This window comes from Gorilla gorilla, chromosome 20 (genome assembly GCF_029281585.2).
Source record: "Gorilla gorilla gorilla isolate KB3781 chromosome 20, NHGRI_mGorGor1-v2.1_pri, whole genome shotgun sequence".
Taxonomy (NCBI): Eukaryota; Metazoa; Chordata; class Mammalia; order Primates; family Hominidae; genus Gorilla; species Gorilla gorilla.
The window spans coordinates 26,484,246-26,508,664 of NC_073244.2; the positions used below are offsets into that span (position 1 = coordinate 26,484,246).

Consider the following 24,419-nt stretch of genomic DNA (forward strand, 5'->3'; position numbering starts at 1 on the left):
TAAGCATGTGTGTACATAATCAAATAACCTTACATAGGATTGCTATGGCCACACAATGGGGAAGAAAACAGTTTTTTCAACAAATGATGTTGAAAACTGAGTATCTACATGAAAAAATATAAAGTTGAGCCCTTCCGTTACATGCACCATATAAAAACAGTATTTAAAATGGATTAAATACTTGAACATAAAAATATAACAAACTTCCTAGATAAGTATATGGGGGAAAATATGACATTGGACTTGGCACTAATTTCTTGTTACAAAAGGCCAAGAATTTGATGTCATTTTCTTAGCTCTGAAATCAAATGCATAAGGAACAAATAATAGAGAAATGGGACTACATCAAACTTCAAAATTTCTGCACATCAAAGGAAAAATTTAGTGGGGTGAAAATGTCACCTAAGAAATGGGTGAAATATTTGAAAATCACATATTTGATAGGAGTTAATTTTCACAATATATAAACAATGTCTAAAACTCAACAAAAAGTGAGTAACTTGATTAAGAAACAGACAAATAATTGAACTGACATCTCTCCGAAGAAGTTACATAAATAGCCTATAAGCATTTGAAAGGATGCTCAAGATTGCTAACTTTTAGACCAACACAAAGTAAAATCACAGTAAAATATTACCTCAAACCCATTAGGAGAGCCATTAACAACTGTAACCACCCCCCCAAAAAAATTGTTACGGATATGGAAAATTGAGAGGCCTTTTGAGCCACTGGTAGGCAAAAATGATGCAGCTACTGTAAAAAACATACTATGAAGGTTTCTCAAAATATTAAAAATGGAATTACTATATAATCCAGCAAACATGGAAAATCCTATTTGATACTGTTCTTGGCAGTTATTTTTTGGGGTATGACACCAAAAGCACAGCAACAAAAGCAAATATAAATAAGTGGGACTGCATCAAACTGCAAATTTTCTGCACAGCAAAGAAAATAAAAGAAGGAAACTTACAGGATAGAAAAAAATATTTGCAAGCCATACGCCTGATAAGAAGGTAATATCCAGAATATATAAGGAACTCATACAAATCAAAGGCAAAAACAATAATAAGAATGATAATAAGAACCAAACTGAAAAACAGACTGAATGGATAGGTATTTTTCCAGTGAAGACAAAGAGCCAACAGGTATGAGAAAAGGACCTCAACATCACCAGTCATCAGGCAGGTGCAAACCAAAACAATGATAAAATATCACTTCACATTTGTTAGGATGTCTATTATCAAGAGACACTTATATTTTTTGGGTGATGGATACCCTAAAAGCACTGACTTCACCACCATGCAATCTATCAGTGTAACAAGGTTGCACTTGTACCCCACAAATTCATACAAACAAAAAGAATAGGGCTGGGTATGGTGGCTTATGCCCGTAATCCCAGCATTTTGGGAATCTGAGGTAAGAGGACTGCTCGAGCCCAGGAGTTCAAGGCCAGCCCTAGCAACACAGTGAGACCCCTTCTCTTAAAAAAAAAAAAAAAAAGAAATTTTAAGCATAAAAACATTTTTAAAAAGAGATAACAAGTGTTGACAAATTTGTGAAGAAAAAAATCTTGTACACTGTTGGTGTGTTGTAAATTGGTAGAGTCATTATGAAAACCAGTATGGACGTTCTTTAAAAAAATAAAATTAGGCCAAGCACAGTGGCTCACACCCGTAATACCAGCACTGTGGGAGGCTGAGGCAGGCGGATCACGAGGTCAGGAGTTCGAGACCAGCCTGGCCAACATGGAGAAACCCTGTCTCTACTAAAAATACAAAAGTTAGCTGGGCGTGGTGACAGGCATCTGTAATCCAAGCTACTCAGGAAGCTGAGGCAGCAGAATCGTTTGAACTCGGGAGGCAGAGGTTGCAATGAAGTGAGATTGTGCCATTGCACTCCAGCCTGGGTGACAGGGTGAGACTCCATCTCAAAAATAAATTAATTAAATTAAATTAAATTTTTAAAAAATTCCACATAATCCAGCAATCCCACTTCTGTGTATGTAACCAAAGGAAATAAAATCAGTATTTCTAATATTTGCATCTCCATGTTCATTTCACAATTGCCAAGACATGAAAACAACCTGAATGTTTGTGGACACTGACTGGATAAAGAAAATATGACATATATACACAATAGAGTATTATTCAGCCATAAAAAAATCATGAAATCCTGCCAACATTTCAACAACATGGATGGACCTGGAAGACATTATGCTAAGTGAAATAAGCCAGACACAGAAAGAAAAATAATGCATGATCCTCAGCTCTATGGGTAATCTAAAAAGGATGAACTCATAGAAACAGAGAGTACAAAGCTGGTTGACCCAGTCTCGAAGTGGGGAAAATGGGAAGATGTTCAATGAGTACATACTTCCAGTCCTGAAATGAATAAGTTTTGGGGATCTAATGCATAGCATCATGGCTATAGTTAATCATAATGCTCTATATCAGGGGTATCCAATCTTTTGGCTTCCCTGGGCCACAGTGGAAGAAGAATTGTCTTGGGCCACGCATAAAATACACTAACACTAATGATAACTGATTAGCTTTAAAAAAATCTCATGTTTAAAGAAACTTTACAAATTTGTGTTTGGCCACATTCAAAGCCATCCTGGACTGCATGCAGCCAGCAGGACATGAGTTGGACAAACGTGCTCCATATGCTTAAATTTTAGTAAGACAGCAGACCTTTGGTGTTCTCACTACAAAAGAAAACTCTGCATGGTGGCTTAATTCCAGCACTTTCGGAGGCCAAGGAGGGTGGATCACATGAGGCCAGGGGTTTGAGACCAGCCTGTAATCCCAGCTACTTGGGAGGCTGAGGCACAAGAATCACTTGAACCTGGGAGGCGGAGGTTGCAGTGAGCCGAGATTGCGCCACTGCACTCCAGCCTATGTGACAGAGTGAGACTCGTCTCAAAAAAGAAAAAAAAAAAAAAAAACAACTCTGTGAGGTAACAGATGCATTCATTAACTTAACTGTATTAATCACTTCACAATGTTTACATATACAAAATCATTACACTTTACATAATAAATAGTTATATACTTTTAATTTGTGAAAAGTAACCACACGTTCCCCACACGTATATGTGTGGGTATATTTGTGTGTATATGTATACACACCTCAACTAATATAGTTGAAGAATCTGGGAAAATAAAGTTTAAATTACCAATTTTAGTTCACACTAAAAATATAAAATGTAGAAATAAAATAACATTAGATTTTCTTATATTTAGGGAGATGCTTAGCATTGTAACAAAATTACTGAGTAGGAATTTTTGTAGAATCACATTTGAAAATTCCATAAGGGGCTGGGCACGGTGGCTCACGCCTGTAATTCCAGCACTTTGGGAGACCGAGGCGGGTGGATCACCTGAGGTCAGGAGTTACAAATTAACCTGGACAACATGGTGAAACCCCGTCTCTACTAAAATACAAAAAGTAGCTGGGCATGGTGGTGTACGCCTGTAATACCAGCTACTTGGGTGGCTTAGGTGGGAGAACTGCTTGAACCCAGAAGGCAGAGGTTGCAGTGAGCCAAGATGGCGCCATGCACTCCAGCCTGGGTGACAGAGTGAAACTCCGTCGCAAAAAAAAAAAATTATTAAAAAAAAAAGAAAGAAACTTCATAAGAAATCATAAAGCAGAAAACACACCACATCTGTTTGTGGTGTTACTGGGATTTTGGAACCAAATACCGTTATCACGAATACTCTCACACATTTCAGACATAATACAAACAACAACAAAAACCAAAACCAAAACAAAACAAAACAAAAACCTTAAAAAATAGTTTAAAGGCCGGGCGTGGTGGCTCATGCCTGTAATCCCAGCACTTTGGGAGGCTGAGGTGGGTGGATCACCTGAGGTCGGGGGTTCAAGACCAGCCTCAACAACTTGGACAAACCCCATCTCTACTAAAAATACAAAATTAGCTGGGCGTGGTGGCACACGTAATCCCAGCTACTCGGGAGGCTGAGGCAGGAGAATCGCTTGAACCCAGGAGGCAGAGGTTATGGTGAGCCAAGATTGAGCCATTGCACTCCAGCCTGGGCAACACGAGCGAAACTCTCTCTCAAAAAAAAAAGAAAAAAAATAATTTAACATAGAGTTCCTCAAAAATACACATATATTTCTGTGTGCCCCAAGACAATGAAAGGGCAGTCAGATAATAAAGTCTCTTATAAGCCATGAAGAGGACTTTGGCTCTCACTGTAACCTCAAAGGAAGGTTACTTTTTAGAGAATTTAGGAGCATTAGACAGAAGATGCCTCTGTACAAGAGCAAGAAGAAACAATCACGTTCCTCAAAAATCATCTCCATTAGGTGAGGGGCACCTCTGCCCGGCCGCCCCTACTGGGAAGTGAGGAGCCCCTCTGCCCGGCCACCACCCCGGCTTGGAGGTGTACCCAACAGCTCATTGAGAGCGGGTCATGATGACAATGGCGGTTTCGTGGAATGGAAAGGGGGGAAAGGTGGGGAAAAGATTGAGAAATCGGATGGTTGCCGTGTCTGTGTAGAAAGAGGTAGACATGGGAGACTTTTCATTTTGTTCTGTACTAAGAAAAAATTCTTCTGCCTTGGGATGCTGTTGATCTGTGACCCTACCCCCAACCCTGTGCTCTCTGAAACATGTGCTGTATCCACTCAGGGTTGAATGGATTAAGGGCGGTGCAAGATGTGCTTTGTTAAACAGATGCTTGAAGGCAGCATGCTCGTTAAGAGCCATCACCACTCCCTAATCTCAAGTACCCAGGGACACAAACACTGCGGAAGGCCGCAGGGTCCTCTGCCTAGGGAAACCAGAGAACTTTGTTCACTTGCTTATCTGCTGACCTTCCCTCCACTATTGTCCTGTAACCCTACCAAATCCCCCTCTGCGAGAAACACCCAAGAATGATCAATAAAAAAAAAAAAAAAAAAAAAAAAAAAAAAAAAAAAAATCATCTCCATTGGAGCAGAGCTTCTCAAATAACTCTTGAAGTCTGTCTTCATTCTTGGCCTTTGGAGCTTTCACCTGTGGCATGTGTTTCATTCATCCAACCTACCTGGGGGTTTGGCGATGGTCTCATGTCTCTTCACATTCCAGGGCTCCTGTCTTTGCTCCAGACAGCTAATCAGTTCTGGCTTAGAAACAGTAAGACCTGTTTTATTAGAAAAAAGTAATGTGATTCTTGCTGGGATTCTCCAATTACCAACCTAGTGTTGTGCTCTGTAGAGAAGAGAGAATATTATAGATGATTCCAGAAAATTAATAATAAGGACAGGCGCGTTGGCTCATACCTGTAATCCCAACATTTTGGGAGGCTAAAGCGGGCACATCATGAGGTCAGGAGATCGAGACCATCCTGGCCAACATGGTGAAACCCCATCTCTACTAGAAATACAAAAATAAGCAAGGTGTGGTGGCACGTGCCTGTAATCCCAGCTGCTTGGGAGGCTGAGGGAGGAGAATCACTTGAACCCAGGAGGCAAAGATTACAGTGAGCCAAGATTGCGCCACTGCACACTCCATCCTGGCAACAGAGTGAGACTCCATCTCAAAAAAAAAAAAAAGAAAGAAAGAAAGAAAAGAAAATTAGTAACAAAATAATATTTCTAAACAGAAAGTTTAGAATATTTTATATTTGTGGGTCTTTACTTCCCTACCCAATACTACTTAATCGAAAATTGGTGGTAGAAGTTGGATTTTAAGGTCTGGCCAATAATATTTTATAAAGGAATTTTTATAATGGAATTCCAAGAATTACCACTAAAGGCTGGGTAGGGTAGTTCACACTAGTAATCCCAACACTTCGGGAGGCCAAGGAGGGTGGATCATGCGAGGTCAGGAGTTCGAGACCAGCCTGGCCAACATAGTGAAACCTCCTCTTTACTAAAAATACAAAAATTAGCTGGCCGTGGTGGTGGGCACCTGTAGTCCCAGCTACTCAGGAGGCTAAGACAGGAGAATCGATTGAACCCAGGAGGTGGAGGTTGCAGTGAGCTGGATTGTACCACTGCACTCAAGCCTGGGCAACAGAGCTAGACTCTGTCTCAAAAAATAAAAATAAAAAAAAATTAAAAAATAGAATTACCACTAAACTAGAGTGAAAAATGCCCATCACCTCAAGGTAGAAGAAAGTTAATGTAAACATAAAACATCTTGAAAATTTTCTTCTCTATCCCAACAAATCCCCAAGTTTTCCTTGAAAGCAGAGATCTAAAACTCATCTATACAAAGCAGAAATCCCCACCAAACAGTCTACAGAGGAAGAAAATAAAATCTTTTGTGTGAAATAGAAATTGTGTATTGAAGGTATTCTCACCCAGAGAGACCAGGTTTCTGTAGTTCTCTAGCATCACTTTCCTATACAAACTCTGCTGAGCAGGGTTCAGAAACTCCCACTCCTCCAGAGAGAATTCTATGGTCACATCCCTGAATGTCAACAGTTCCTGAAAAACAAAACAAAACATAGTGACCAACTGTCAATGGGCAGAGTTCTTGACTCCATGTGAAAAGAGAGAATTGCTGTGACTTATGAGAGTTACTGGAATTATTCAATCTGGTATTTTTAACAAAAATATTCTCTGATGTATTCTCTAACACTGAGGAAAGAAAACAGAATCCACTTGGCCAGGTTCGGTGGCTCACACCTGTAATCCCATCATTTTGGGAGGCCGAGGCAGGCAAATCACCTGAAGTCAGGAATTTGAGACCAGCCTGGCCAACATGGTGAAACCCTGTCTCTACTAGAAATACAAAAATTAGCTGGGTGTGGTGGTGCACGCCTGTAATCCCAGTTACTTGGGAGGCTGAGGGAGGAGAATCACTTGAACTCAGGAGGCGGAGGATGCAGTGAGCTGAGATCATGCCATGGCACTCCTGCCTGGGCGACAAACAAAAAGGAAAACAGAATCCACAAAACCAATGTAGATACTTTTCTAAATAATCACTATAAAATTAAGAGCATCAACACAGGCATATACAGTTTGAGTTTTATGTCTACAGATTATAGAATAAGTTGTAAATATTATTCATACAGAGAAGTCACGATGGGTTAGAAGGCATCTGTCAAATTTTAATGTACGTAACAATGAACTACAGATCTTGTTAAAATGCAGTCTGATCCAGGTGATCTCAGGTGAAGCCTGAGTTTCTGAATTTCTACAAGCTAGCCAGTGATACCAAGGCGTCCGAATCAAGAATATTTTGTCAAACACAAAGTGGTTGAGCCCCAGTTTATCTGACTAGTAAACAAAGATGAGCCTTCATTTTCCAAAGCAAGCTTTAAGCAAAGAGAATCTAAAAAGAAAGGGAAGTTTGCAGATTAAATGTGATGGTTTATGTACATCAGTCAGTAAATCTCCCAAGGTACTTACGAATAATAAAGATAAAAATAATTAACTTTATAATTTAAAAAAATCTGTCACAGAGAGCCTTAACCAAGTGATTGAAATTAACATGAATTGGGCCAGGCGCGGTGGCTCACGCCTGTAATCCCAGCACTTTGGGAGGCCAAGGTGGGCAGATCACGAGGTCAGGAGATCGAGACCATCCTGGCTAACACGGTGAAACCCCATCTTTACTAAAAATACAAAAAATTAGCTGGGCATGGTGGCACGTGCCTGTAATCCCAGCTACTCGGGAGGCACAGGCAGCAGAATTGCTTGAACGTGGGAGGCGGAGATTGCAGGGAGCCAAGATTGTGCCATTGCACTCAAACCTGGGCGACAGTGCGAGACTCCATCTCAAAAAAAAAAAAAAAAAAAGAAATTAACATGAACTACAATAGAGCAAATTGATGTGTGGTGTCAACACACATGGGCAGACAATCATCAGAGCTATGATATTATTGATGATATTATTGGCAACAAAAAGTAAATTATAACCTGAATCTAAGCATAAAGAAACACCTTTATGCAAAGTTCAAGCTACAGATATCTCCCAGGTTTTATAACCTCTAATAATGTATTTAAATAGTCTTTCCTCAGCATTTTAAAGAGCAAGTCTTATCTAACTATTCTCTTTCCCAGAATCTTCTGAGTTATTCTGGGCAATTAGTGCCATCCTCTTTAAATGTGCATTTTTAAAATCCTGTTTCTGGCCAGGCGCTGTGGCTCATGCCTGTAATCCCAGCACTTTGGGAGGCTGACGCGGGTGGATCACAAGGTCAGGAGATCGAGACCATCCTGGCTAACATGGTGAAACCCCGTCTCTACTAAAAAATACAAAAAATTAGCCAGGTGTGGTGGCGGGCGCCTGTAGTCCCAGCTACTCGGGAGGCTGAGGCAGGAGCATGGCGTGAACCCAGGAGGTGGAGCTTGCAGTGAGCCGAGATCGCGCCACTGCACTCCAGCCTGGGGGACAGAGCGAGGCTCTGTCTCAAAACAAAAACAAAAACAAAAATCCTGTTTCTGCATAGAGCTGATGGAACATCCAGATGGAACCTAAACAATACACATTCCCCTCTTCACTAATATGTCAGGACCCTACGCCACCCCTAATAGAGATCTTAGGTATCTACACCTTTCCACATTGATGTGACACAAAGAGAACTTTATTTATTTATTTATTTTTGAGACAGTCTCACTCTATCGCCCAGGCTGGAGTGCAGTGAGTGGCATGATCCCGGCTCACTGCAACCTCGCCTCCTGGGTTCAGGCGATTCTGCCTCAGCCTTCCAAGTAGCTGGAACCACGGGCACTTGCCACCACACCTGGCTAATTTTTTGGATTTTTAGTAGATACAGGGTTTTGCCATGTTGCTCTGGCTGATCTCAAACTCCTGGCCTCAAGCGATCCTCCTGCCTCAGCCTCCCGAAGTCCTGGGATTACAGGCATGAGCCACTGTGCCCAGTCACAAAGAGAACATTTTTATTCTTGCAGGTCATACACTCGATGGTGAGAACTGGTCATGGTATGTAAGAAGCCTGGATACAAAGAATAAAGGAGAAGGCTCTGATATATAAAAGAGAAGTATTTTTCAGCGCCTCTTAACTACTATAGTAAGAAGTAATATTTATAAGAAGAAAAGGAGGAAAAAAAGTATCTAGAACAAACTGGTTAGGTAGGAACATCAGAAGTAGAGAAGTAAAAGTTTGTAAGTTCTAAAGCCAAGACATTCAAGAACGAAAAGAGAACATCACCCCTGAGCTGGGACACATTCACCTGAGAACCAGCCATTTCTTCCTCTTGCTCCTTCTTTGGGATTCCTTCTCAGGTGATATTATGTGGAAAATCACATCTGTAACTTGAGAATGTGCCTTTTAAAGCATCAGCAAAACCCCTTCACCTGCTACCACCGCACCCACAGGCAGATGTACCTTAAAGACGCAGAAAAGGCCACACTTGCTTGTCCTTTGTCCTTGTCACAGGAGAATTTCAGGAACAGTGAGCTTCTACCTAAAGACTAAAATGTGAGTCTCCAGTTTCCTGCCTTTAGATGCCCTTCCATGCCAGAGATGGCAGCAATTTCTGCTGCAGCAAAGGGCCCATAGGGCCCCACTCCCCTGCTCCCATGAAAACCAAGCACAGCAGGCCCCATGACCTCTCTTTAAAACAAAGCCTGGGGGCTGGGCACTGGGGCTCATGCCTGTAATCCCAACACTCTGGGAGGCCAAGGCAGGCAGATCATCTGAGATCGGGAGTTTGTGACCAGGCTGACCAACATGGAGAAACCTTGTCTCTACTAAAAATACAAAACGAGCCGAGTGTGGTAGCGCATGCCTGTAATCCCAGCTACTTGGGAGGCTGAGGCAGGAGAATCACTTGAACCCAGGAGGCAGAGGTTATGGTGAGCCGAGATCGCACCATTGCACTCCAGCCTGGGCAACAAGAGTGAAACTCCATCTAAAAAAACAAAAAAGAAAAACAAAAACAAAAAAAAACAAAGCCTGGGGAGGCTGAGTCAGGAGAATCACTTGAGCCCGGGAGACAGAGGTTGCAGTGAGCCAAGATCGCGCCACTGCACTCCAGCCTGGGGCCTGGGTGACAGAGTGAGACTGTCTCGCACACACAAAAAGGCTGAACTCAATTCTCACATTATGTCTGGGAGCCCTCATGATTGCCTCTGGCTTTATCTTACAATTACATGGGACACTTAATTAAAACAATATGGATGCTTCCACCCAGGCCAACATAATCCGTCGAGAGGACACAGTAAGGGTATTTCTTCAAACTGGCCATTTAATCCTAACTAGAATGTGATGAGCTGACAATCACTTAGCTAAGAATTGCCTCTTAAACTTTAATATTCGGAGAAATCATCTGGTATTTCAAGCCCCAGACTAATTTGATTCTGCAGGTTTTTTTGTTTGTTTGTTTGTTTGAGACAGAGTCTTACTCTGTCGCCCAGGCTGGAGTGCACTGGCGTGATCTCGGCTTACTGCAACCTCTGCCTCCCAGGCTCAAGTGATTCTCCTGCCTCAGCCTCCCAAGTAGCTGAGACTACAGTCACATGCCACCATGCCCGGGTGGCTAATTTTTGTATTTTTAGTAGAGATGGCCTTTCACGATATTGGCCAGGCTGGTCTTGAACTCCTGACCTCAGGTGATCCGCCCTTCTCAGCCTCCCAAAGTGCTGGGATTACAGGTGTGAGTCACCGTGCCCAGCCAATTCTGCAGGCTTGAAAGGGGTCCATGGATTGGCTTCATTCACAGCTAATGCTGACCCTGCTTGCCCTAGATCACTTATAACAGCACTCAACTAGACAAAGCGCCACAGCACACAGTCCCTCATATCTACACTCTTCTTAGAACACAAATGCTTTTGGTCCAAAATAAAAACCACCAATCACTATTCTAAAACATGGCATTCTCTGTTGGTCCTTTAAAGTTTCCAGAGGCAGCTCATGTCTGAGTAAGTCTGCATTTGGAAAACAACATGCGCACATGCATTAATGCGATGTTTATGGAGCATGCGCTGTGTGCTCAGAGGCACACTATAGAGCATTGTGCTGGGAAGATGACATAATGTGAATTTATCCTCATAACACCCTGGGAGGTGGGTACTAACTGTCCCATAATTCCCTGGATTTATATGAAAAGCCCAGCATTAAATTTCTTCTTGTTATATCACTGATTTTTTTTTTTTTTTTGGAGATAGAGTCTTGCTGTGTTGCCCAGGCCGGAGGGCAGTGGCACGATCTTGGCTCACTGCAATTTCCACCTCCCCAGTTCAAGCAATTCTCCTGCCTCAGCCTCCTGAGTCACTGGGATTATAGGTGCCTGCCACCATGCCCAGCTAATTTTTCTATTTTTGGTAGAGATGGGGTTTTGCCATGTTGGCCAGGCTGGTCTCGAACTCCTGACCTCAGTTGATCTGCCCGCACCCCGGCCTCCCAAAGTGCTGGGATTATAGACGTGAGTCACTGCACCCAGCCTTTCTTTTGTTTTTTTTTTTTTTAAATGCATGGAATAGGCCAGGCACGGTGGCTCATGCCTGTAATTCCAGCACTTTGGGAAGCCAAGGCAGGTGGATCACCTGAGGTCAGGAGTTTGAGACCAGCCTGGCCAACATCGTGAAACCCCATCTCTACTAAAAATACAAAAATTAGCTGGGTGTGGTGGCACACACTTGTAGCCCCAGCTACTTGGGAGGCTGAGGTGGGAGAACTGCTTGAACTTGGGAGGCAGAGGTTGCAGCAAGCAGAGATCACACCACTGCACTCCAGCCTGGTAACAGAGTGAGACCCTGTCTCAAAAAAAAAAATTAAAAAAAATAAAAAAGCTTGAAATAAAAGCTGAAGATAGACCCAAGAATGAAATACAGAATGGGAAAATTAAGGGTAGTTTGAAGGGATTTCTCAGCATTGGGTTTATATTTACTTTCTTGTGATTCCTGGAGCAACTGCTGGATATGCAGGAATAGAAAATGGTTTGCTAGGTGGTATGCCTCTGGAAACACTGGTTTTAATTAAAAAAAAATTAAAGACCAAAAATATTTAGTTATTTGCTTCCATTTATCTGCTTTTGGGTTTGGAAGAATTGTGAACAACCACTCTGGAGAGGCAGCAGGAGCCAAACTCTGATCTCCTTTAATCAATTCTGTATGGAGATTCCAAGGTGGAGCCGGACCTGGATGAGGCCTCAGAAGAGGTGAAATGTGGGTAAGGCTGGGACAGGGAGAGGGCCCTAGGTAGAATTCTGATCTCCGTGTCACTGGGGTATTTCCAATTCCGTGTTTTCTAATCCTGCCCAAGAGAAACTTGACTCCCCAAGTTTGTGTGATTTTAATCTATTTCACCCAATTCCCTGTCTATTTTATAACATACAGTAACAAGGAATTTAACCAAAATGCATAGTATTTTCTAGGACATGTATATTAGAAGCTAAATATTTAGTCTTCACAAGGTAAAAGCAATAGAAATAATAACTATAGGGCTGGGAGTGGTGGCTCATGCCTGTAATCCCAGTACTTTGGAAGACCGAGGTGGGTGGATCACCTAAGGTCAGGAGTTCGAGACCAGCCTGGCCAATATGGTGAAATCCCATATCTACTAAAAATACAGAAATTAGCCGGGCGTGGTGGTGCACGCCTGTTATCCCAGCTACTCAGGAGGCTGAGACAGGAGAAAATCACTAGAACCCGGTAGGCGAAGGTTGTAGTGAGCCAAGACTGCACCACTGCATTGCAGCCTGGGCAACAGAGCGAGACTCCACCTCAAAAAATAGAAAAGAAAAAATAACTATAATAACAACTCTTCTGTTCATGAGTGGCCCTTCAGATGGTGATATCAGAGTTCCCAACATAAGGAAAGTGGCCCTAAATCCCCTGCACACGTCCCTTTTTTGTACTGACTCCATGGTGTGAAATTCAGCCATTTATTCATTTGCCACAGACACAGTTCCTGGATTGCAGAGATTATGATTGCCTCATCTGTTTTTCTAATCGCCATATGAAATGAAAGTAATTGGTTGATCAGTCTCCAGCTCTCCTTGTTTTTCACCCAAGTGAAAACTGGAACAACTCCCATCTAGGAACCAACCAAAGAGATTATTTTTGTGAGAAAGAGAAGAAACACTGAATGACTTATTCCCCTCCCTCTTAGATGGTAGCAGAATTAGACCCTTTTGTCAGCCTCACCCCAGTCTGCACACAACAACCTCAAATGTCTCAAAGACTCTCAGGTGCTGGGAAGAGGGTCTATAGTCACTCTGGGTTGATGTCCCCATGGCAATCCAAACAGGAAACACTGAGACTGATTCTGTGGGAACAGAATAGACAATGGAACTTCCCTGGTAGAGCTTCAGATCCTAAACCCATATGTGATATCACCTGTCCTTAATCAGTTAGCTTGGGTAAGAGGAATGACAGGAATATTTTACTCCAGTATCACAGCTTACAGGTAGGTGTGGTTGTTACGGTCATGGCTGTAGATATTTTGTGGCCTGGAGCCCCCACTGCTGGGGTGATTCTGCCATCAGATTCTATTTACACCAAGAGCCTCTCACACAACTGCAGCAGGTCAGAGGACAAGATCTGGAAATCTTCAAGGACCACACTTTGAAGGGTGGGGCTCTAAAATGTCGATGTTGACCTGTCACGATGCAGAAAATGTTTCCTATGGGCTTTCTGTACATTCTCAATCCAAAGTCAGGTCCTGTCTCATGAGTCCCAGAAGCCAGTGCTTATATGCAGATTCTAGTGACATCAACCTGGCTGTGCATTATTGGGTGTTATAGCATGCTGCGCAAAACCAGAGGAGAGATCCAGTCATAGAGACTGCTCTAACACATTATAAATGATATGTCGGCCGGGCACAGTGGCTCACGCCTGTAATCCCAGCACTTTGGGAGGCCGAGGTGGGCGGATCACGAGGTCAGGAGATCGAGACCATCCTGGCTAACACGGTGAAACCCCATCTCTACTAAAAATACAAAAAATTAGCCAAGCGAGGTGGCGGGCGCCTGTAGTCCCAGCTACTCGGGAGGCTGAGGCAAGAGAATGGCGTGAACCCCAGGGGGCGGAGCCTGCAGTGAGCCCAGATTGCGCCACTGCACTCCAACCTGGGCAACAGCAAGACTCTGTCTCAAAAAAATAAATAAATACATAAATAAATAAATAAATGATATGTCAACCAAAAAAAAAAGAGGTAAAATTAATATAAGTAGAGAGAGTTTATATGTGCCGCGTTTGAGAATAGCAAGAATAGCAACCCAGGAGCATAGATTCAAGTTGACTTGAATGTACACTTTGAATAGCAGCAATAAGAAACGGATTTTTTTTTTTTTTGGAGACAGTCTCACTTTGTCACCCATGCTGGAGTGCAGTGGCATGATCTCAGCTCACTGCAAACTGTCTCCTTGATTCAAGCAATTCTCCTGCCTCAGTCTCCTGAGTGGCTAGGATTACAGGCATGCATCACCATGCCTGGCTAATTTTTTTTATATTTTTAGTAGAGATGGGGTTTCGCCATGTTGGCCAGGCTGGTCTCGATCTCCTGACCTCAAGTGATCCACCCACCTCGGCCTCCCAAAGTGCTGGGATTACAGGCGTGAGCCACTGCGCCCAGTCAAGAGGTAGATTTTTAAAGGTAAAAAATGGGAATAGAAAGTGGGCTGATAAAAAGTTCTTTGTCAAGGATTCTCATTAGTTTACAGGAATAACATTGATTAGTGATTGGCCATACAGGGTTAAGCTAGAAGGTGTGGGCTATAGTGTCGCGTGTGGCATTATTAGATTAATTTACAGCTATGTGTGGCAGTAACAAGCAGTTTCAAGAGATGAATACATTGCTCAAAGGAGAAGTGGGACATAATTCTGGATTCATTTTAATGTCTCTCTGAGCCTGATAACTAACAGAACTTGCATCCCTCAGATAAAAGTTCTTTTACTTTCTCAAATCCCAGGGCCTGGATTCAAATTTGGGGGTTTCAGATTTAGGTTTCAGAGGTATGGGAAAGTAGCAGGTGCCCTCTGCACATTCTCAGGCATTTGTACAGGAGAAGGAAAAGAACATTTTAAATTCTTAGGTCTAATCAATGCATATGTGTAACCCTGACAGGGTTTGTCTCTGAATTCATTTCAGATTTGAAGATGCCAGGGACATTGAAAGAGGTGGAATGGTTGGTTGCTGCCCTGTAAGGTTATTTTTGTAGAAATCTGATCTGACTGCTCTACAAAGGACTATAGATCACAAATAGGCAGAGTGACCATTTTGCCTGCAATTTGGGGTTTGCACAATTGTGGGTTGTGACTTAAAGCCCAAGAGGCAAAGACCCTCTAGGGTGAAGTCTGATGGGTACCTTACATGTTTGTATCATACCTGGTCATTTCAGACAGTGTTTTCAAAAATGTAATTAAAAGCACAATCATCTCCAACCCCAGAAAAACTCTCCACAATGGCAGAACACAAAGCAAAAACCATATGATTACACAATTAAGCCAGAATGTGACATTAATTGCAGGCAATTTGCTAAGAGATTGCAAAGATAGAAAGAAGGTTGTCATAATTAGTCCTCAAGAAGACCATGTGACAGCACTCACTTGTCATAGGTAGTTTATCCTAAACCCACCTGGGAATTGGGGAGGTCAGTTGATTATATTCTATGAAAGATAAACTTCCCACATCTTCATGACAGGAGGTAGTTTTGCAACTTGGAACCAAATTCAGGTACCTGCTGAAGGTAGGGTTTTACTTCTCTGTAGAAACTGTGGTGCCAGGTGCGGTGGCTCACTACTGTAATCCCAGCACTTTGGGAGGCCGAGGTGGGCAGATCACCTGAGATCAGGAGTTCGAGACAAGCCTGGCCAACGTGGTGAAACCCCGTCTCTACTAAAAATACAAAAAATTAGCCAGGCGTTGTGGTGGGCGCCTGTAATCTCAGCTACTTGGGAGGCTGAGGCAGAGGCAGGAGAATCACTTGAACCTGGGAGGTGGAAGTTGCGGTGAGCCGAGATCACACCACTGCCCTCCAGCCTGGGTGACAGAGGGAGACTCCGTCTCAAAAAAAGAAAAGAGAAACTGTGGAAGAGGCATCTATGTTCTTGGCTATTTATATATTAAATCAATGGTTCCTGACTCAGAGTACTGGGCCATGGTGCTTCTGCCCGTGAAGCTTAGCCTACAGCCTGCAGCCCACACAGACCCTCACTGCTGCATCTGCACTCCAGCACCATGCCACAGAGCAGAGCCCTGGGCTGCAGGAGGAGGGCCTGGAGCACTCCTGGTTAGAATTGTATTTTCACAATAATGGAAATGAAAGTGGTGTTCCAGCCTAAGTTTCTGGGGTTCTCTTCTTTTTGAGACGGAGTCTCGCTCTGTCACCCAGGCTAAAGTGCAGTGACGTGATCTTGGCTCACTGCAACCTCCGCCTCCCAGGTTCAAGTGATTCTCCTCCCTCAGCCTCTCGAGTAGCTGGGACTACAGGCGTCCACCACCACGCCTGGCTAATTTTCTGTATTTTTAGTAGAGACAGGGTTTTGCCATGTTGGTCAGACTACTCTCAAACTCCTGACCTCAAGTGATCCTCCTGCCTTGGCCTCCCAAAGTGCTGGGATTACAGGCATGAGCCACCACGCCCGGCCTCCAGCCTCAGTAACTACTGACAACGATGACATGGAAAAAGTACTACTGGATGCCCAGCAAGAAGTCTGGATGGAGTTGCTCCACGAGTTGTCACCGTGACAGCCCACCTCACTCACAGACACAAGGAACCAACAGAGCTTCTGAAACACCCAAGGCATTGGAGAGAAAAACAGTTATTAGTCTGTGGAAGATTATATTGACAGAAAGAAAGAAATTGAAAGCATATTGAAGGAATACTCAGATTAGATACGGGATTGGTTAAGTGAGCAAGAAAAAATTCCCCCCAATGTTTCTCTTTAAAGAACCAAAGTGCACAGCTACTCTCAGCATGAGAAACACACGCATTCTGAAGAACAGATACATATTCTATCCAGAATTTCTAGAGGTTTTTCTTCCATCTTTGCTGCTGTCTCATCTGCTGGCCATTGGACTAGGGATTTATATTGGAAGCCATCTAACAACATCCACTGGCATCTTTTGATGAGGAATAGGAAACCAACGTTGTTCACATATTGGAATTATATCTGAGCTTGTGGCATAGCTAACTGAAGAGCTATTATATCCATGGGTGGGTGACTGCATCCGTTGCATTTATTAGTTCTGTAAATGCTGCATGCCTAAGTTAGTAAAATGAAAAAATAGGGCCAGGCGTGGTGACTCACGCCTGTAATCCCAACACGTTAGGAGACCGAGGCGGACGGATCACCTGAGGTTGGGAGTTCGAGACCAGCCTGACCAACATGGTGAAACCCCCTCTCTACTAAAAAAATTAGCTGGGCTTGGTGGCGCATGCCTGTAATCCTAGCTACTCAGGAAGCTGAGGCAGGAGAATCACTTGAACCTGGGAGGCAGAGGTTGCGGTGAGCCAAGATTGCGCCATTGCACTCCAGTCTGGCGCAACAAGAACAAAACTCCATCTCAAAAAAAAAAAAAAAAAAAGAAAGAAGAGAAAAAATAAGGTCAGGCCCGGTGGCTCATGCCTGTAATCTAAGCACTTTGGGAGGCTGAGGCAGGCAGATAGCCTCAGGTCCAAAGTTCAAGACCAGCCTGGCCAGCATGGCGAAACCCTGTCTCTACTAAAATCCAAAAACTAGCCGGGCATGTTGGTGCGTGCCTGTAATCCCAGCTACTCAGGAGGCTGAGGTATGAGAATCGCTTGAACCTGGGAGGCACAGGTTGCAATAAGCGGAGATCATGCCACTGCACTCCACCCTAAGCAACAGACTGAAATTCTGTCTCAAATACATATATACATATAGACACTAAAATCATGCTGACCTATAATCATACCTGTTGGATTAATTAATAAGCATATTAATTGATGTGACAGAGGTGGGGTTAATATCTATTGTAACAATTTGTTACTATATTTTTTCCTTTTTTTGAGACGGAGTTTTGCTCTTGTTGCCATGGCTGGAGTGCAGTGGCATGATCTTGGCTTACTGCAACCTCCGTCTTCCTGTTTCAAGCAATTCTCCTGCCTCAGGCTCCCGAGTAGCTGAGATTACAGGCGCCCACCACGTCAAGCAAATTTTTGTATTTTTAGTAGACACATGGTTTCACCATGTTGGCCAGGCTGGTCTCGAACTCCTGACCTCGTGATCCACCCGCCTCGGCCTCCTAAATTCCTGGGATTACAGGTGTGAGCCACCGCACCTGGCCTATTTTCTTTTGATATAAGATATAAATATCTTAGGATAAACAATTTTAACATATTAGTCATAATGTATGTAGTATTAGAAAATTATCTGTAATATTAATTCAGTTAAAATAATTTATATTTCAAAAGAACCCAGAATGTTAAAATCATTATTTTAAAGCGGTTTGTCCAAAATAAATATTGTGCTATTATATTTACACTATAGTACAAAATACTGTTTTTTTTTTTTTTTTTTTTGAGATGGAGTCTCACTCTCTTGCCCAGGCTGGAGTGCAGTAGTGTGATCCTGGCTCACTGCAACCTCTGCCTCCCAGGTTCAGGCAATTCTCCTGCCTCAGCCTACCAAGTAGCAGGGATTACAGGCGTTCGCCACCACACCCAACTAATTTTTGTATTTTTAGTAGAGACGAAGTCTCACTATGTTGGCCAGGCTGGTCTTGAACTTCTGACCTCAGGTGATCCTCCCACCTCAGCCTCCCAAAGTGCTGGGATTACAGGTGTGAACCACTGCACCCAGCCGAAAAAATACTCTTTAATTTAAATGGATGCAGTTTGTCTACACAAGAGTACATATAACTATGCCAACTCTTCTTAAAATATAAATAGAAACCAAGGTACAGGGCGTACTCTGAGCTGGTCTTGCTATCGCAGCATAAGCCCTTCAGCCTGCACATATTAGTAATTACCTTGGAGCAGCAGTTTTCTATTGAAAACACCTATCGTTTTTATCTCTCCAGATACTGAAGAGATACCCTTCAGTATCTGTGACCCTTTAGCTTTCTGGATTGCTGAATTAAATCCTATCCTTCATGTTTTTTGAGACAAAGTTTCGCTCCTATTGCCCAGGCTGGAGTGAAGTGGGCAGATCACCTGAGGTCAGGAGTTCAGGACCAGCCTGGCCAACATGGTGAAACCCTGTCTCTACTAAAAATACAAAAAATTAGCCAGGTGTGGTGACGGGCGCCTGTAAACCCAGCTACTCGGGAGGCTGAGGCAGGAGAATTGCTTGAACCCAGGAGGCAGAGGTTACAGTGAGCCGAGATTGTGCCACTGCACTCCAGCCTGGACAACAAGAGTGAAACTCCATCTCAAAAAAAAAAAGATTTACATATATTTTGAAGAAGCAGAGAAAAATGGTACATATAAAAGTTGTCTAGGCCGGGCATGGTGGCTCATGCCTGTAATCCCAGCATTTTGGAAGGCCAAGGCAGGAGGATCTCTTGAGGCCAGGTGTTTGACACCAGTTCCGGGAACATGGTGAGATGCTGTCTCTATCAAAAAAAAAAAAAAAAAAATTAGCCAGGCAAGTTGGTGCATGCCTATAGTCCTAGGTAATTGGGAGGCTGAGGTAGCAAGACTGCTTAAGCCCAAGAGTTCAAGGTTATAGTGAGCTATGATCATGCCACTGTACTCTAGCCTAAGTGAAAGAGTGAGACTCTGTCTCAAAAAAATAAATTAATCAATAATAAAAGTTTTCTAAATTATATCCTTCAGGAAAAGGCAAAAGAACAAAATGTCTTCCCTCATTTTCAAGTGGGGGAATGAAGCCCCTTATTTCTAATTTGTATTTGCTTCTGCAAAAGGTAGGTCTAGGCCCATGGTCTTGAACTACTGGACATCTGACAATTGAGGGGTGGCGTTGGGCACACTGTGTGCACATAAAAAAAGGGTTTGGGGGGGAACTAAAAGGCAAACGAGGGAAAGTTGCTATCAAGAAGCCATGGGTGGGACAGTGCGGGGTTAGGGAAGGACTGGTTCATGCTATAGACTGTGTCCCAGGAGAGGCTATGCTCTGACTTCTTCCTGTGTCCATGCAGGCAGATGAGACTATAATCAGGTGGCACAGAAGCCTGGGTTGGTGAAAAAACCAGGTTGCCAGTACAGACTACCTTTCAAGCTCTACTGATAAAATGCAATTTACACTTAATTAAAAACTGAAGTTAAAATAAGCAAAGAAATCTTTCCAAGGTGACAAACTCAGGAAGCGGCAATGCTGATTGGAACACAGACATATCTGACTCAGATGTCAAGTCAAGCCATTCTATCATTTGGGACATTTTCCCGCCCCCATCCTGCTCACTGAAGTGGACAATAACCACTCTACCAAGAGCCACTGTGCTGTGCCCCACTGTGTCCCTTAGATGCATTTTGCTTTGCAGGTTTTTGCACTGCCTCACTGGGTTGGGTGTTCCTTGTCCTTGGGGATATTTTTTTTCTCTCTTCACCAATCTGAGAAAATTTTCTCCTCAATACCAGCATCCAAATTGCCTGGCCAGCATTGTATCTTTAAGAAATGGAAACTGGGAGTTGGGGAAGAAAATCTTAATGTCCTAATGGATTTGCTTTCAGAGGAAAGGTATACCTGATTTCTCCCAGGCACAATGCACCAACTACTCCACAGAGAGGCCACATTCCCATACCTCGCAGGGTCGCCCCTGAGAGGAGATGGCCCAGGGGCTGATATTCACTAGACACCTCAGGAGACACAGCCACTGTGGGCATCTCATGTCATCCCCAGACAGTTCTGAAACTCAAAACCAGGAAAATAACACAGGGTGGCTGAGGATGCATTGCCCTGTGAAGTTTCCAAAGTGGAACCTCAACCCAAAAACATTCTGATAAGGTGTCTGTGCCTAGGAAAGATTAAAGGGAGATTGGCACAAAGGTTTTTGTTTTTTGGTCTTTTTTTTTTTTTTTATGGTGGAGTGTTGGGATTATTCTCTGCTTTCATCTCCTGTAAAATGTTTGCAAATGAAAAAGAATTCTTTTTCTAAAAAGTGCCATCCGCTGCTCTTTGAAATAATGATCAAAATACTGTGTCTGAAATGTACAAAAAAGGACTAATAGTTGATAATGTTGTGAATTAGAGAGGGGAAGTTGGTGTTGAAGAATGTCAGGAAAGAACTGAAAATTTAAAATTCAACTGCAAGTCAGAGTTAGGCTGGGGCAACAGAGTAGTAGATTTGAGATTGTGTTTGCCACACATTTGGAAAATCCAAGAGAAAACCACTTCTGTGCAGTGTTAAATAAATAGCAGGCAGTTAGACTGAGGTGGCTCTAGTGCCCTGAGTTCCTACATTAAAAAAAAAAAAAAATCAAAGGCAAATACATTTCTTGTAAATTGCTACCTTAGGGGGAAACAAAATTCAGATTTAAGCAACCACAAACCTTCAATTAACTTCTGATTACATAACCAGGCAATGACAACCTGAATAGTCTAAATAAGATGACTACGTAACTGGAACGAGTCAGTTACTGAATTCGGTTTGCTTCATCCTGCACTTTATAAAAAACTTTCCTTCAAGCCCTTCGGCTGGACCCCCAAGCACAAACCGTGGCTGGGTGCTCTCTGAGCATGAATCACTGTTAACTTCAATAAGTTTTCAACATTTTAAAGGTGACTCCCATTGTTTTTAAACAGGAGAAGGAAAAAACTGAGGACCCCCGGGATCACAGCACTTCCCACGCACAAACCACACACGGGGTCTGGACTCTGCCCTGAGGACGCTTCCATTGTCCCCGCAGTCGGGGCAGACGTAAGAACTCGCGGGGCGCTTCCCAGGGTGGGCTCCGGGCGGGAAGCGGGAGAACGGAACGGGATGCCCGCCCAGGGTCCTAGCTGCTGGCCCACCTCGCATCCTGTGCCCGGAGGTGACCGAGGGCCGAGCTGTGCCTGCCGGGACTCCAGTCCGCAGACTCCGGAGCTGACAGCTGGGAGGCCCCAGTCCCGTCACTGCCGGTTCCGGCCGGTTTCAACCAGCCCTGCCCCCACCTCGGGATGCGCGGCCTGGCACACTCACCATTTTTCTGCTTCCGGGATGTCCTGGAGTCTTAGCTCTGGATCTCACAGCATGTGCAAGTCAGAGGGCAACAGAGGCTGCGACAGTCACCGGGACCTACTAGAGCAGAGGATACTAAGCAATGAAGATGGACCCTGAGCACTGGCTGGAGCGAGACAAAGGCCCCGCCAGCTCCAGGACACCGCCCCCTCTACCTTGGCTGCGCACCTGATTGGACAGTTCCCACTCCAGCGCCCATGATTGGATACAGTTCCATGCCCCGCCCCCTCAGGTCATGCCTGCCAGGAGGCGTGATCTGAGAATGCGTTGAATAAGGCAAGAGTTAAAGATTTTTCCTGAACCCTTTTCTGGCGCGCTTCCTTCCTGAATTGGAAACTGGCCCTTCCTGGGGAACATTTGCATTTAACTTTGTATATAAAGTTTTTATTTGTGAATAGTATACATATGTTATTCGCAAATGGAAACAATATAATGACAATTATTTTAAAATCTCAGATTTCATCATTTTCCTAGCCTCCAGTCTTTTGAGCAGGCAGCCTAAGATGTCGCAAGGGAGACAATTCTCTAAGAAATAAACTGTGAAGCACATATGAATTTTACATTTTCTAGTAGCCACATTTTAAAAAAGAAACCAGGCGTGGTAGCCTGTGCCTGTAGTTCTAGCTACTAGGGAGGCTGAGGCGGGAGCATCACTTGAGGCCAGGAGTTTTAAGACCAGCCCGGGCAACATAGCGAGATCCCATCTCTACAAAAAATAATTAAAAATTTAGCCAAGTCTGGTGGTGCACGCCTGTAGTCCTAGCTACTCAGAAGGCTGAGGCGGGAGGATCACTTGACCCTGGGGGACCAAGACTGCAGTGAGTCACGATCACACCATTGCACTACAGCCGGGGTGACAGAGTGAAACCAAGTTTAAAAAAAAAAGATCTCTGAAGAAGGCATTTTCTCTTTCTGCAATTTAGCCAAGCAGCTGAGTATGTCTTGAAGTCATCTTCTAATTTTTAACAGGGCAAAGATGTTTTCTAAAACCCCAGTCTCCAGAGTTGCCATGGGGCAAATCCCCGCAGCATACATGAAAATCACTCACAGCTAATGCATTCCTCATCAGATCCAGTGCTTCTTACCCCTGGCAAATAAAAATCACCTGCGGGGTTGGGAGCGGTGGTTCACGCCTGTAAGCTCAGCATTTTGGGAGGCCGAGACAGGCGTATCACCTGAGGTCACGAGTTCGAGACCAGCCTGGCCAACATGGTGAAACCCCCCCCCCCCCCAACCTCTACTAAAAATACAAAAATTAGCCGGGCACGGTGGCACACGCCTGTAATCCCAGCTACTCGGGAGGCTGAGGCAGGAGGATGGCTTGAACGTGGGAGGCGGAGGTTGCAGTGAGTAGAGATCGCGCCATTGCAGAGTGAGACTTCGTGGGGAGGGTGGTGGTGGCGGCGGGGGGGTGTGGAGAATGACTGGAGGGGCGGGGCAGGATGTAAACTTAAAATCCCTGAAGCCCAAGTTGCAACAGACCAATTAAATTAGAATCCTTGGAGTTGGATCTGGGCAACAATATGGTTTAAAGCTCTCAGGGTGATTACAGTGTGTAGCCAAGTACCCAAACTATTGCTTTTCACCAACAGCTTTTTCTTTTTTGTTTCTTTTTGAGACAGAGTTTTGCTCTTTTTGCCCAGCCTGGAGTGCAATGGTGCGATCTCGGCTCACTGCAACCTCCGCCTCCCGGGTTCAAGCGATTCTCCTGCCTCAGCCTCCCAAGTAGGTGGGATTACAGGCGCTTGCCACCACGCCCGGCTAACTTTTTGTATTTTTAGTACAGACAGGGTTTCACCATGTTGGCCAGGATGGTCACGATCTCTCGATCTCGTGATCCACCCGCCTCGGCCTCCCAAAGTGCTGGGATTACAGGTGTGACCTACCGCACCTGGCCTTCATCAACAGTTTTGATGAATTAGTTATAAATGGTTTTTCAAATGCATGTAAAAACGTTTGCTGCTGAGTTGTGACCTTGCAATCTTAACTCATTTCCCACTTACTATACTTTGCAGAACCAACCTCTGCTACTCGCTTTGTTCCTGATTGAACCTGGTTCCATGTGTGCTCAGTGCATACTATGCACAGGGCACTGTGCTGTGTGCCCTGGTCCCGGTGAGCATCATTCTCGGGGGAGAACCTTGCTGAAAACAAAATCACATCCCAAAAAGTTAAAATCATGCTACTGGCCGGGCGCGGTGGCTCACCCCTGTAATCGGAGCACTTTGGGAGGCCGAGGCGGATGGAGCACGAGGTCAGGCGTTCGAGACCAGCCTGGCTAACGTAGTGAAACCCCGTCTCTACTAAATATGCAAAAAATGCAAAAAATTAGCCGGGCGTGGGGGCGGGCGCCTGTAATCCGAACTACTTGGGAAGCTGAGGCAGGAGAATCCTTGAAACCTG

The 24,419-nt window shown here is 44.0% G+C and overlaps 1 protein-coding gene, 1 long non-coding RNA gene and 1 pseudogene across 4 annotated transcripts in view; 1 reads left to right on the forward strand and 2 right to left on the reverse strand.

The window, feature by feature from the left end:
- Positions 1 to 22,169, reverse strand: part of ZNF682 (zinc finger protein 682) — a 36,050-nt gene extending 13,881 nt beyond the window's left edge. The window contains exons 1-3 of one of the 3 annotated variants that reach the window (XM_019014843.3): positions 21,978 to 22,169; positions 6,315 to 6,441; positions 5,055 to 5,150 (exon numbers count right to left, since the gene is read on the reverse strand). In XM_019014843.3, coding sequence (XP_018870388.2) covers positions 5,055 to 5,150; positions 6,315 to 6,441; positions 21,978 to 21,980 — 226 coding nt within the window. In that variant the 5' untranslated portion in view covers positions 21,981 to 22,169. The other 2 variants (XM_055372286.1, XM_055372285.2) reach the window with 2 other exon arrangements.
- Positions 12,797 to 13,737, reverse strand: LOC134757716 (uncharacterized). Its single transcript, XR_010132101.1, has 2 exons — positions 13,073 to 13,737; positions 12,797 to 12,962 (listed from the first exon to the last, which is right to left on the reverse strand). It is a non-coding gene; the product is annotated as an uncharacterized lncRNA (long non-coding RNA).
- LOC129528776 (BCL2/adenovirus E1B 19 kDa protein-interacting protein 3-like) lies at positions 15,564 to 16,998 on the forward strand (annotated as a pseudogene).
- Positions 22,170 to 24,419: the final 2,250 nt, after the last annotated feature.